The sequence below is a fragment of the Mobula hypostoma genome, chromosome 2 (genome assembly GCF_963921235.1).
Source record: "Mobula hypostoma chromosome 2, sMobHyp1.1, whole genome shotgun sequence".
Taxonomy (NCBI): domain Eukaryota; kingdom Metazoa; phylum Chordata; class Chondrichthyes; order Myliobatiformes; family Myliobatidae; genus Mobula; species Mobula hypostoma.
The window spans coordinates 160777603-160791694 of record NC_086098.1 but is presented as its reverse complement, the minus strand read 5'-3'; the positions used below and the strand labels follow the sequence as shown (position 1 = coordinate 160791694).

The 14092-nt window shown below is 42.0% G+C and overlaps 1 protein-coding gene across 1 annotated transcript in view; it reads right to left on the bottom strand.

Moving 5' to 3' along the window:
• Positions 1-14092, bottom strand: part of LOC134342615 (short transient receptor potential channel 4-associated protein-like) — a 189637-nt gene that overhangs the window by 34496 nt on the left and 141049 nt on the right. Inside the window, exons 12-14 of the mRNA XM_063040948.1 lie at positions 8253-8354; positions 2189-2272; positions 282-372 (exon numbers count right to left, since the gene is read on the bottom strand). Of these exons, the coding sequence (XP_062897018.1) occupies positions 282-372; positions 2189-2272; positions 8253-8354 (277 nt within the window). The remainder of the gene's footprint in view (positions 1-281; positions 373-2188; positions 2273-8252; positions 8355-14092) is intronic.

The following is a 14092-nucleotide window of genomic DNA, read 5'->3' as shown; positions in this document are numbered from 1 at the left end:
ATCATGCAACATTCCCTCTATTTTCTTTTACAGCTGGGCTTCTGAGCAGGAAATTTTACAGGCCTGAAACCTGTGTAGGAACTTTTCAGTTATGGCATAGCCGTGCACATGTGCAGCTTGGAGGGAACAGTGATCATGGGCTAAATGCTCCTTCCTGGACTGCACTGGTCGACATGTAGAATTTTTAAAAAGTCATATTTATTAATAAAAATGAAGTTTATGGGAAATCCCTGCTCAGAAGGCTGGCTAGCTTGATCATTTACAAAATTGTTTGCAATTACCTCCAGCAGACCGCGTTTCAAAAGGAACATCTGATCTGCATAAGAAGTCACTCCTCGCAGAAAGCTCTCAACTGCTCTTGCCTGCCAGAATCTACCGGGAAGGAGAGTAAGAAAGTATCATTCATGAGGTTTGCATGATAGTTGGGTGTCCTCCCATTTTCGAATTATTCATTCGGTATGGTCATATAGCACCTGGCACCATCAGCTATTTTTGTTTAGAGAATGTGCATTAATATTTAATTATAGAGCAACAGGCTGGCTTGTAATCCATGTGCAGTACATCTTACACAGCACTGCTCCACCAGCTATAATACACTAACAAGATGGAAATTAAGCCAATGATTTTATGTTCTGCACTATTATGGATGAAATAAGCAAGTTCTTTCAATATAAATGCATTTTCTACACAAAAAAAGAGCAAAAAAAAGCATCTACTTCCCATTTATGCAAATCTGTTCTTAATTACATATCTAGCAGATTTGGCAATTATTTTATCGTGCGCTAACATTTCAAACCACATTAAATTCATGGTTTTACTTTTTTTTAACAAGTCTCATTTTGCTTCAGTCTGAGGCCACTGCTTATGTCCCTGATGAGGGTGCTCAGTGCCAAGTTAAAATAATAATAGGATTAAAAAGCTTAAAATTCACTGAGCTCCAAGGGATGGATATCCAAAGGGAATTATAAAGATAAAAATTCCATGATGTTCCCTTCTTTCTTTCTCCAATATTTTTATTAAATTTCATATACATAAATACAGAATTCATAAGGATACTTACTATAAATCAAAATAAGGTAGTACATAATGCACTATATATAAATCACACTGATACAATCTCAGTATCCCATATTCATGATCAATCAAATAAAATAAATTGAATTATGAAATACAATAATATGGTTAATTATATTGTAAAAAAATCTACACCCACTACCAAGACAAAGCTGGTTCGTAAAAAAAGTACTTTACCATATAGTGTTTTATAATAATAGCCCAGATCTATATTTTAATAACAATAACAATTCAAAGATTCTCAAAATAATTCAGAAAGGGGCCCCATAACGTTTGAAAATCTTGATTAGAATCAGAAATCGAGGAAAGAATAATCTTCTCTAAATTTAAACATGACATAACATTGCATAACCCTTGAGCATGTGTGTGTGTGTGTGGGGGGGGGAGGGCAACCTCCTTCCATTTAAGCAAGATCACCCTCCAAGCCACAAGAGAAATAAAGGCCAGTACCCGCAAATGAGAAGGCTCCAAAATTACAGCTCGTTCCTCAACAATACCAAATAAGGCAGTCAAAGGATTGGGCTTAAAATTAGCTTTAAAAAGTACAGAAAAAGTTTGGAATACATCTTTCCAATATATTTCAAGGCTCGAACATGACCAAACATATGAACTAATGAAGCCTCTCTATTATTACATCTGTCACAATAAGGAGATATATCTGCAAAAAAAAAACTAGACAGCTTGTCTTTAGACATATGAGCCCTATAAACCACTTTAAATTGTAGGAGGGAATGACGAGCATATAATGATGAAGTATTAACCATTTTGAAAATAGCCCTCCAGGTCTCGATGTTCCCTTCAACAATGCTCCCCATCCCACCAAAGCTCAAAGGAGCCAGGGACAGTTCCCTTGAACTGAAAGCTAACTTGCATGGTCCTTCCTGTCACTAAAAAGACAAAGTAAGACAATGAACAGCAAACCCAGCATAGATCACATTATATTTAATAGAAGGGAAAGCAGAATTAATATTCACAACCGGGCTCCCAAAGAAAAAAGTAAGGGAAATAAAATGTAACTGGTACAGCTGGTCTTTCCTGCTGGAGTTTTGTTTAGTAATAGAGGAGATAGAGTGCATTTTGTGGCCAATTCTGTTGAATTGTAGAGGAAACTCACCTGAAGGAGGATTCAACAGGTTCTTTTTTCATAACCTGTAATAACCTCGTTAGAAGTCCTTTCTTTCCATCACAGATCAGACTTCTAGAAAAACAATGAAAGAGGTTAATTTTCTAATGTTCTAATGTTCAATTTATGTTTTTGTAAGTAAGTAAAACATCACAGATATTTTACAGAAAATAATCAAAAGGGCTTTAAGAATTGTTTTCCTTTATATCTAATTGACAGTAAATTAAGGACCAGACATTATATTATTGTAGACTTACACATAGGAACTAAAATGTAGGTGGTCTGTTAAGTCTGAGGCAGAGTTGTGGATAGCAAAAAGGCTGGACAAGGATACACCAGACTATAGATCAGATAGAAATCTGGGCAGAGAAATAGAGTTTAACCTGGAGGTGTGTGGTGTTGCAGTTTGAGAAGAGGAAAGCATACAGTAAATGACAAGACCCTTAGGAAAATGGTGGACAAGTCCACAGGTCCTGAAAATAGCAACACATGGATAAGGCTGTAAATTGATTTATTATTGTTAGATTTATTGAGGTAAATGAAAAACTTCTCTTGCATCTCATTCATACAGATCAATTCATCACAATAGTGCATTTGAGATAGTATAAGATAAAAAAAACATAACAGTGCAAAATAAAGTGTAACAGCCACAGAGAAAGTGTAGAAACAGAAAATAGGTGCAGGAGTAGGCCATTCGGCCCTTCGAGCCTGCACCGCCATTCAGTATGATCATGGCTGATCATCCAACTCAGAACCCTGTACCTGCCTTCTCTCCATACCCCCTGATCCCTTTAGCCACAAGGGCCATATCTAACTCCCACTTGAATATAGCCAATGAACTGGCCTCAACTGTTTCCTGTGGCAGAGAAATCCACAGATTCACCACTCTCTGTGTGAAGAAGTTTTTCCTCATCTCGGTCCTAAAAGGCTTCCCCTTTACCCTTAAACTGTGACCCCTCGTTCTGGACTTCCCCAACATCGGGAACAATCTTCCTGCATCTAGCCTGTCCAATTCTTTTAGGATTTTATACGTTTCAATAAGATCCCCCCTCAATCTTCTAAATTCCAGCGAATATAAGCCTAGTCGATCCAGTCTTTCATCATATTAAAGTCCTGCCATCCCAGGAATCAATCTGGTGAACTTCTTTGTACTCCCTCCATGGCAAGAATGTCTTTCCTCAGATTAGGGGACCAAAACTGCACACAATACTCCAGGTGTGGTCTCACCAAGGCCTTGTACAACTGCAGTAGTACCTCCCTGCTCCTGTACTCGAATCCTCTTGCTATGAATGCCAGCATACCATTCGCCTTTTTCACCGCCTGCTGTACCTGCATGCCCACTTTCAATGACTGGTGTATAATGACACCCAGGATTCGATGCACCTCCCCTTTTCCTATTTGGCCATCATTCAGATAATAATCTGTCTTCCTGTTTTTGCCACCAAAGTGGATAACCCCACATTTATCCACATTAAATTGCATCTGCCATGAATTTGCCCACTCACCTTACCTATCCAAGTCATCCTGCATCCTCTTAGCATCCTCCTCACAGCGAACACTGCCGCCCAGCTTCGTATCATCCGCAAACTTGGAGATGCTGCATTTAATTCCCTCATCTAAGTCATTTATATTGTAAACAACTGGGGTCCCAGCACTGACCCTTGCGGTACCCCACCAGTCACTGCCTGCCATTCTGAAAAGGTCCTGTTTATTCCCACTCTGAAGATAGATGATGAGGAACAAGGTTACAGTGAGTTATATTGTGAGGTCACGAGACCATCTTATGGTACTAGGGAACCGTTGAATAGCGTTATAACAGCAGGACAGAAGCTGTCCAATGTGTCTAGTGTTAAGAGCTTTCAAGGTTTTGGTCTTTGATTAGTGAGAAATATACACAAATCTAGGGAGGGGACACTGATGTATCAAGCTATGGTCCACCACTTTTTGCTGCTTCTTGCTTGTTATTTATGGACAGAATAATTGGCATACCAAGCTGCCAAATTTCTTTAACCTCCTAAGGAAGTAGAGACTTTGCTGAGCTTTCTTGGCCATGGCATCAATGTGGTTGAAAGAAAAACTATTTGGTATGCTTACCTCATCAGTCAGGGCAGAGTCCAAATAAAATTGCAGCTCTACAAACCTTTGGTTGGGACTGATTTGGAGTACTTGTGCAGTACATGGTCACTGCATTATAAGACATTATAGGAAGCCTGTGGAGGTTTTAGCGAGGGTACAGAAGAGGTCTCCCAGGACGTTGCCTGGAATGTTTGTATTAACTACAAGGAGAGGTTGGACTGATAGGAGAATACAAAATTATGAGACACAAATAGAGTAGACAGTTAACAACAGGAATTCTGCAGATGCTGGAAATTCAAGCAACATACATCAAAGTTGCTGGTGAACGCAGCAGGCCAAGCAGCATCTATAGGAAGAGGCGCAGTCGACGTTTCAGGCCGAGACCCTTCGTCAGGAGAGTAGACAGTTAATCATTTTCTGGGTGGGGGGGAGGAGAGGAGTTGTGAAATGTCAAATACTATGTGCTATAGGTTTAGGGTGACGGGGAAGTTTAAGGAAGATTTAGAAAGTATTTTTTTAAAGCAGAGTGGTAGAAGCCTGAAACACACTGTCAAGGGATTTGATAGGAACACAGCAATGTTCTGGAAACATTTAGACAAACATCTGGAGAGGCAGGGAATAGAGAGATACAGATCTCCTTTGCTTGCATCTTCAGAAATAGCTCTATTTCTATCTTTAATCTCTCTACTTTTTCCTTTCAGGGTTCTTTTGAAGTTCCTGACCTGGAGTTACATGCTGGCTTGGGTTCTTTGCAGAAATGGGACCTGGTCTTGGGGTCTCACGGCTGGCCATTATTCAATATGCCAAGGACAAGGAGTAGAAGATTAGCTCGCCTTCAGAGTTTCAGATTTTGTGGCTTTGGAGACGGGTGGACTCGAGGTTGGTGCCTCCACAGCAGTCTGATGTGTCATGGGAGACGGAAAATCTCTGGGGTGCGCCCGGAGACCCGAGTTCTTTGGGCACAGAGCTCGGAAAAAGCAATGCAACGGACTTTTAACATCATAAATCAACGAGTTGTTTGTGATGTCTCCCCTTTTGCTGTGAAACGGGGACACCTCTTTTTCCCTTATTAGGGAGAAAGAGCCTGTGGTATGTCGAATAACTGGGTGAATGAGTAGTCTTAGGGGTACTGCAAGTCTGAGTCTTTACTAATGCTTTGCTGCATGCTTGAGTGCTCCATGGTGGGTGCCGATGCTTTTTTTTGCTGGTGGGGGAGGGGGATCATTGCTTTGCTGCTGATTATGTGTGGGAGGAGGTAGCTGGGGGGGTGCTTTGGCGTTCTAACATTTAACTGTCATTCATTCTTTGGGGCACTCCTCTGTTTTCGTGGATGGTTGCAAAGAAAAAGTATCTCAGGGTGTATATTATATACATTTCTCTGATATTAAATGTACCTCTGAAACAAAGTCTGAGGTGGTAGTGGGGAATTTCAGGATGCTGAAACAGATCATCTATTTGACACTTCTACCAACATCAAATATACATTGTTGTAAATGCTTCAGTCTTGTCTTTAATAGACATGATTGGCCACATTATCAATGATATTGGGAATATAGCTGAATTTTTAATCAATTTTAAAATTAGTTGGCTTTTAGTGTGAAAGGACACTATTCCCAGATTCTGACTCATGGTTTTATATCGAAAGATGGGAAACAATCTACCAAGATATAAATTCAAAGTTCAAAGTAAATTTATTATCAAAGTACATATATGTCATCAAATACAACCCTGAGATCCACTGTCTTGCGGACATACAGTGGCATGCAAAAGTTTGGGCACCCCGGTCAAAATTTCTGTAACTGTGAATCGTTAAGTGAGTAGAATAAGAACTGATCTCCAAAAGTCAAAGTTAAAGGTGAAACATTCTTTTCAACATGTTAAGCAAGGTTAGTGTATTATTTTTGTTTTGTACAATTTTAGAGTGAGAAAAAGAAAGGAGCACCAAGCAAAAGTTTGGGCACCCCAAGAGGTTTGAGCTCTCAGATAACTTTTACCAAGGTCTCAGACCTTAATTAGCTTGTTAGGGCTATTGCTTGTTCACATTCATCGTTAGGAAAGGCCAGGTGATGCAAATTTCAAAGCTTTATAAATACCCTGACTCCTCAAACCTTGTCCCAATAATCAGCAGCCATGGACTCCTCTAAGCAGCTGCCTAGCACTCTGAAAATTAAAATAAATGATGCCCACAAAGCAGGAGAAGGCTATAAGAAGATAGCAAAGCATTTTCAGGTAGCCGTTTCCTCAGTTTGTAATGTTATTAAGAAATGGCAGTTAACAGGAACGGTGAAGGTCAAGTTGAGGTCTAGAAAACCGAGAAAACTGCTCGCAGGATTGCTAGAAAGGCAAATCAAAATCCCCGCTTGACTGCAAAGGACCTTCAGGAAGATTTAGCAGACTCTGAAGTGGTGGTGCACTGTTCTACTGTGCAGCGACACCTGCACAAATATGACCTTCATGGAAGAGTCGTCAGAAGAAAACCTTTCCTGCGTCCTCACCACAAAATTCAGTGTCAGAAGTTTGCAAAGGAACATCTAAACAAGCCTGATGCATTTTGGAAACAAGTCCTGTGGAATAATGAAGTTAAAATAGAACTTTTTGGCTGCAATGAGCAAAGGTATGTTTGGAGAAAAAAGGGTGCAGAATTTCATGAAAAGAACACCTCTCCAACTGTTAAGCACAAGGGTGGATCAATCATGCTTTGGGCTTGTGTTGCAGCTAGTGGGACGGGGAACATTTACTGGTAGAGGGAAGAATGAATTCAATTAGATACCAGCAAATTCTGGAAGCAAACATCACACCATCTGTAAAAAAGCTGAAGATGAAAAGAGGATGGCTTCTACAACAGGATAATGATCCTAAACACACCTCAAAATCCACAATGGACTACCTCAAGAGGCTCAAGTTGAAGGTTTTGCCATGGCCCTCACAGGCTCCTGACCTAAACATCATTGAGAATCTGTGGATAGACCTCAAAAGAGCAGTGCATGCAAGATGGCCCAAGAATCTCACAGAACTAGAAGACTTTTGCAAGGAAGAATGCGGGAAAATCCCCCAAACACGAATTGAAAGACTCTTAGCTGTCTACAGAAAGTGTTTACAAGCTGTGATACTTGCCAAAGGGCGTGTTACTAAGTACTGACCATGCAGGGTGCCCAAACATTTGCTTCGGGCCCTTTTCCTTTTTTGTTATTTTGAAACTGTAAAAGATGGAAATCAAAAAAGTAATCTTGCTTAAAATATTAAAGAAATGTGTCATCTTTAACTTCATGCCTTTTGGAAATCAGGTCATCTTTTACTCGCTTAGCTATTCACAGTAACTGAAATTTTGACCAGGGTGACCAAACTTTTGCATGCCACTGTATGCAGTAAATCTATAGAATAATAACCATAACAGAATCAATGAAAGACCGTCCAACTCGTTCAACCAGAGTGCTAAAGACAACAAACTGTGCAAATATAGGAAGAAGAAATAATAATAAATACATAAGCAATAAATATTGAGAACATGAGATGAAGAGTCCTCAAAAGTGAGTCCATTGGTTGTGGTAACATTTCAATGATGAGGCAAATGAAGGTGTGTGAAGTTATCCCCTGTGGTTTAAGAGCCTAATGGTTGAGGGATGGTAACTGTTCCTGAACCTGGCAGTGAGAATCCTGAGGCTACTGTACCTTCTTCCTGAGGCTAGCAGGAAGAATAGAGGGTAGTGGGGGTCCTTGATAATGCATGCTACTTTGCTATGACAATGTTTCGTGTTGATGTGCTTAATGGTTGGGAGGGCTTTACCCTCAATGGACTGGGCTGTATTGATTTCATTTTGTAGGATTTTTCATTCAATGGCATTGGTATTTTCATACCAGGCTGTGATGTAGCCTGTCAACATATTCTCTACTACACATCTATAGAAATAACTTGATTATTTTAAGCATTTTAATAATCAATGTTCATAATCCCATACACAACAAATTAATATCTTCTTACCTATCAGTGTTAATAACTGCTTCCACCTCTGGTATATTGGCTTTGAGCGAGATTACACTTAGTTCATTCAGCTCTTGACTGTTCAATAAAAGGTACTTATTCCTGAAAATCCAAGAACATTGATCATTATCGAGAAACCTCAGCATTCAAACCTTACATATTTTTACTGCTTAATCTATTGCAGAATGTGACAGATAATGGTTGATGACTTGATGCAAAACCCCAGAAGTGTCTGAGACACAAGAACTGGGCGTTTTTCTATCTTACACTATTTTCACCTCAAAAATATATTTTAATTTGTAGACATGACATAGAATAAGAAATTGCTGAAATTATCAGTATGGTTAATTCCCAAGACTGAGAAGAGCAGAGGGAGCTAATAAAATGAAATAATATCTGAGGCCACTTCTGGAGTACTGTGCAGGATTCTGGTTCACATGACTGGTCCATTACCATTGGAGGTAGTTCAAAAATGAGATTCACTAGGATACTTCATGATACTGTACTCTCAGGAGCAGCTAGGAAAAAATACCTACACTCTTTGGAGTTTAGAAGAATGGGTGGGGGTGGGAGAGGGGTCGATCTTATTCAGCATAAGAGATCATGCAGCGCGCGCGGCCTCTCCAGTGAAATGATATCGTACTTGTTAAATAGGGGTCTGTCTTGTGTTTCTGCGATATCACACCGGAGGAACACTGTATCATTTCTTAATGCATGCATTACTAAATGACAATAAAAGAGGACTGCGTGTCCTCATAATCTAATCTAATCATAAATGGACACAAGTTGTCGAGTTGTATCCACTATTGAAAGAATCCTGAACAGTTAAAAGATAAAGAGGTGGTCATTTAAAATTGAAGAATGTGGGAACAACCTCTTCCAGAGGGTGAAGCAGCTCTGAGATTCTTTAACTCAGAGTGTTGTAGAGGGTAAATCGCAGGAGGTACTTAAAGAAGTAGAAAATAACTTTTGAAAGTTCTGAGAATTGATGGCCCAGTAGTTAGCACAAGAAGAACTAGAGCCCTGGAGCAGAAAAGCCATGATCACATTGAATGGCAAACTCAAGGGACCAAGTCAACTACACCTGCTCCCCTTTTCATAGGTTATTATATGGTGACAGTGGGAAAATCTTTTCTTCAGATAACCAGCTACTAGGTTTCCCACTACCCTTGGCAACTTTGTATGCATGAACTTCTAGATCATATGATATAGGAAAAGAATTAGGCCATTTGGTCTATCGAGTCTGCTTTACCATTTCATCATGGCTGATCCAATTTTTCTCTCAGTCCCAATCATCTGCCTTCTCCCTGTACCCCTTCATTCCTGACCAATCAAGAATTTATAAATCTCTGCCTTAAATAGACCTCACAGCCTGTGGCAATGAATTCCACAGATTCACCACTCTCTGGCTAAAGAAACTTCTCCTCATCTGTTCTAAAAGGACACTCTTCTATTCTGAGGTTGTGTCCTCTGGTCTTAGACTCTCCCACCACAGGAAACAACCTTTCCATATCCACTCTATCAAGGCCTTTCAACATCCGATAGGTTTTAATGAGGTTATCACTCATTCTTCTGAATTCAGTACCTTTGCACCTCAATTTTTTGTATTTTCTCTTCATTTAGTAAATTGTCAACCCTTTAATTTCTTCGAACAAAATGCATAACCAAACACTTCCTGACACTGTATTCCATCTGCCATTTCTTTGTCCATTCCCCTCATTTGTCTTAGTGCTTCTGTAGTCTCCTACTTCTTCAAAGTTATCTGCCACTCCACCTAGCTTCATTTCGTCTGAAAACTTTGCAACAAAACCATCATCCAAATCATTGACACACAACATAAAAAGAATCAGTCCCTACACAAACCCCTGTTGAACACCACCAGTCACTGTCAGCCAGACAGAAATGGGTCCCTTTATTTCAAGTACCCGGAGACTTCATCCTTAATTGTTTTCAACATCTTCCCAACCACTGATGTCAGATTAACTGGCCTAGAGTTTACTTTCTTCTGCCTCTCTCCCTTCCTACAGAGTGGAGTGACATTTGCAATTTTCCAGTCTTCCAGAATGATTCCAGAATCTAGTGATTAGAAACATAGAAAACCTACAGCACAATACAGACCCTTCGGCCCACAAAGCTGTGCGGAACATGTCCTTACCTTAGAAATTACCTAGGGTTACCTAGAGCCTTCTATTTTTCTGAGCTCCATGTACCTGTCCAGCAGACTCTTAAAAGACCCTATCATATCTGCCTCCACCACTGTTGCCGGCAGCCCATTCCATGTACTCACCACTCTCTGCTTAAAAAACTTATCCCCAACATCTCCTCTGTACCTACTTCCAAGCACCTTAAAACTGTGCCCTCTCATGCTAGCCACTTAGCCCTGGGAAAAAGCCTCTGACTATCCACACGATCAATGCCTCTCATCATCTTACACACCTCCATCAGGTCACCCCTCATCCTCAGTCACTCCAAGAAAAAAAGGCTTGAGTTCACTCAACCTATTCTCATAAGACATGCTCCCCAATCCAGGCAACAACCTTGTAAATCTCCTCTGCACCCTTTCTATGGTTTCCACATCCTTCCTATAGTGAGGCAACCAGAACTGAGCACAGTACTCCAGTGGGGTCTGACCAGGGTCCTATATAGCTGCAACATTACCTCTTGGCTCCTAAACTCAATCCCACGATTGATGAAGGCCAATGCACTATGTGCCTTCTTAACTACACAGTCAACCTGCGCAGCAGCTTTGAGCATCCTATGGATTTGGACCCCAAGATCCCTCTGATCCTCCACACTGCCAAGAGTCTTATCATTAATACTATATTCTGCCATCATATTTGACCTACCAAAATGAACCACCTCACACTTATCTGGGTTGAACTCCATCTGCCACTTCTCAGCCCAGATTTGCATCCTATCGATGCCCTGCTGTAACCTCTGACAGCCCTCCACACTATCCACAACACCTCCAACTTTTGTGTCATCAACAAATTTACTAACCCATCCCTCCACTTCTTCATCTAGGTCATTTATAAAAATCACAAAGAGAAGGGGCGCCAGACAATTCCTGAGGCACACCACTGGTCACCAACCTCCATGCAGAATACGACCCAACTACAACCACTCTTTGCCTTCTGTGGACAAGCCAGTTCTAGATCCACGAAGCAATGTCTCCTTGTATCCCATGGCTCCTTATTTTCTCAATAAGCCTTGCATGGGGTACCTTGTCAAATGCTTTGCTGAAATCCATACACACTACAGCTACTGCTCTACCTTCAATGTGTATATTCACATCCTCAAAAAAATTCAGTCAGGCTCGTAAGGCACAACGTGCCTTTTACAAAACCATGCTGACTATTCCTAATCATATTATGCCTCTCCAGATGTTCATGAATCCTGCCTCTTAGGATCTTCCCCATCAACTTACCAGCCAGTGAAGTAAGACTCACTGGTCTATAATTTCCTTGGCTATCCCTACTCCCTTTCTTGAATAATGGAACAAGATCTGCAACCCTCCAATCCTCCGGAATCTCCCCCGTCCCCAGTGATGTTGCAAAGATCATCGCCTGAGGCTCAGCAATCTCCTCCCTCACCTCCCAAAGTAGCCTGGGGTACATCTTGTCTGGTCCTGGTGACTTATCCAACCTGATGCTTTCCAAAAGCTCCAGCACATCCTCTTTCTTAATACCTACATCCTCTAGCTTTTCAGTCCGCTGCAAGTCCTCCCTACAATCGCCAAGATCCTTTTCCATAGCGAATACTGAAGCAAAGTACTCATTAAGTACCTCTGCTATCTCCTCTGGTTCAAGAGGTATATTCAGAGAGACAGAGGGAGAAAAAGGAGAGTGAGAGAAAGAATGTGTGCATAAAAATGAGTAACAGATGGGGTACGAGGGGGAGGTGGGGCCTAGCAGAAGTTAGAGAAGTCAATGTTCATGCCATCAGGTTGGAGGCTACCCAGACGGAATATAAGGTGTTGTTCCTCCAACCTGAGTGTGGCTTCATCTTTACAGTAGAGGAGGCCGTGGATAGACATGTCAGAATGGGAATGGGATGTGGAATTAAAATGTGTGGCCACTGGGAGATCCTGCTTTCTCTGGCGGACAGAGCGTAGATGTTCAGCAAAGCGGTCTCCCAGTCTGCGTCGGGTCTCACCAATATATAAAAGGCCACATCGGGAGCACCGGACGCAGTATATCACCCCAGTCGACTCACAGGTGAAGTGATGCCTCACCTGGAAGGACTGTTTGGGGCCCTGAATGGTGGTAAGGGAGGAAGTGTAAGGGCATGTGTAGCACTTGTTCCGCTTACACGGATAAGTGCCAGGAGGGAGATCAGTGGGGAGGGATGGGGGGGACGAATGGACAAGGGAGTTGTGTAGGGAGCGATCCCTGCGGAATGCAGAGAGAGGGGGGAGGGAAAGATGTGCTTAGTGGTGGGATCCCGTTGGAGGTGGCGGAAGTTACGGAGAATAATATGTTGGACCCGGAGGCTGGTGGGGTGGTAGGTGAGGACCAGGGGAACCCTATTCCTAGTGGGGTGGTGGGAGGATGGAGTGAGAGCAGATGTACGTGAAATGGGGGAGATGCGTTTAAGAGCAGAGTTGATAGTGGAGGAAGGGAAGCCCCTTTCTTTAAAAAATGAAGACATCTCCCTCGTCCTAGAATGAAAAGCCTCATCCGGAGAGCAGATGCGGCGGAGACGGAGGAATTGCGAGAAGGGGATGGCGTTTTTGCAAGAGACAGGGTGAGAAGAGGAATAGTCCAGATAGCTGTGAGAGTCAGTAGGCTTATAGTAGACATCAGTGGATAAGCTGTCTCCAGAGACAGAGACAGAAAGATCTAGAAAGGGGAGGGAGGTGTCGGAAATGGACCAGGTAAACTTGAGGGCAGGGTGAAAGTTGGAGGCGAAGTTAATAAAGTCAACGAGTTCTGCATGCGTGCAGGAAGCAGCGCCAATGCAGTCGTCGATGTAGCGAAGGAAAAGTGGGGGACAGATACCAGAATAGGCACGGAACATAGATTGTTCCACAAACCCAACAAAAAGGCAGGCATAGCTAGGAGCCATACGGGTGCCCATAGCTACACCTTTAGTTTGGAGGAAATGGGAGGAGCAAAAGGAGAAATTATTAAGAGTAAGGACTAATTCCGCTAGACGGAGCAGAGTGGTGGTAGAGGGGAACTGATTAGGTCTGGAATCCAAAAAGAAGCGTAGAGCTTTGAGACCTTCCTGATGGGGGATGGAAGTATATAAGGACTGGACATCCATGGTGAAAATAAAGCGGTGGGTGCCAGGGAACTTAAAATCATCGAAAAGTTTAAGAGCGTGAGAAGTGTCACGAACATAGGTTGGAAGGGATTGAACAAGGGGTGATAAAACAGTGTCGAGGTATGCAGAAACGAGTTTTTCTACTGTCATACTTGATTGGTCCTATTCTCTCACATCTTATCCTCTTACTCTCAACATTAAGAAGGCATACAGTGCATTGGCCTTCAACAAATGAGGGATTGAGTTCAAGAGCTGAGAGGTAAGGTTACTGCTGTATAGGAACCTGGTCAGACCCCACTTGGGAGTACTGTGCTCAGTTCTGGTCACCTCACTACAGGAAGGATGTGGAAACTATCGAAAGGGTGCAGAGGAAATTTATAAGGATGTTGCCTGGATTGGGGAGCATGCCTTATGAGAATAGGTTGAGTGAACTCGGCCTTTTCTCCTTGGAGCAACAGAGGATGAGAGGTGACCTGATGGAGGTGTATAAGACGATGAGAGGCATTGATCGTGTAGATAGTCAGAGGCATTTTTCCGGGGCTGAAATGGCTAATATGAGAGAGCACAGTTTT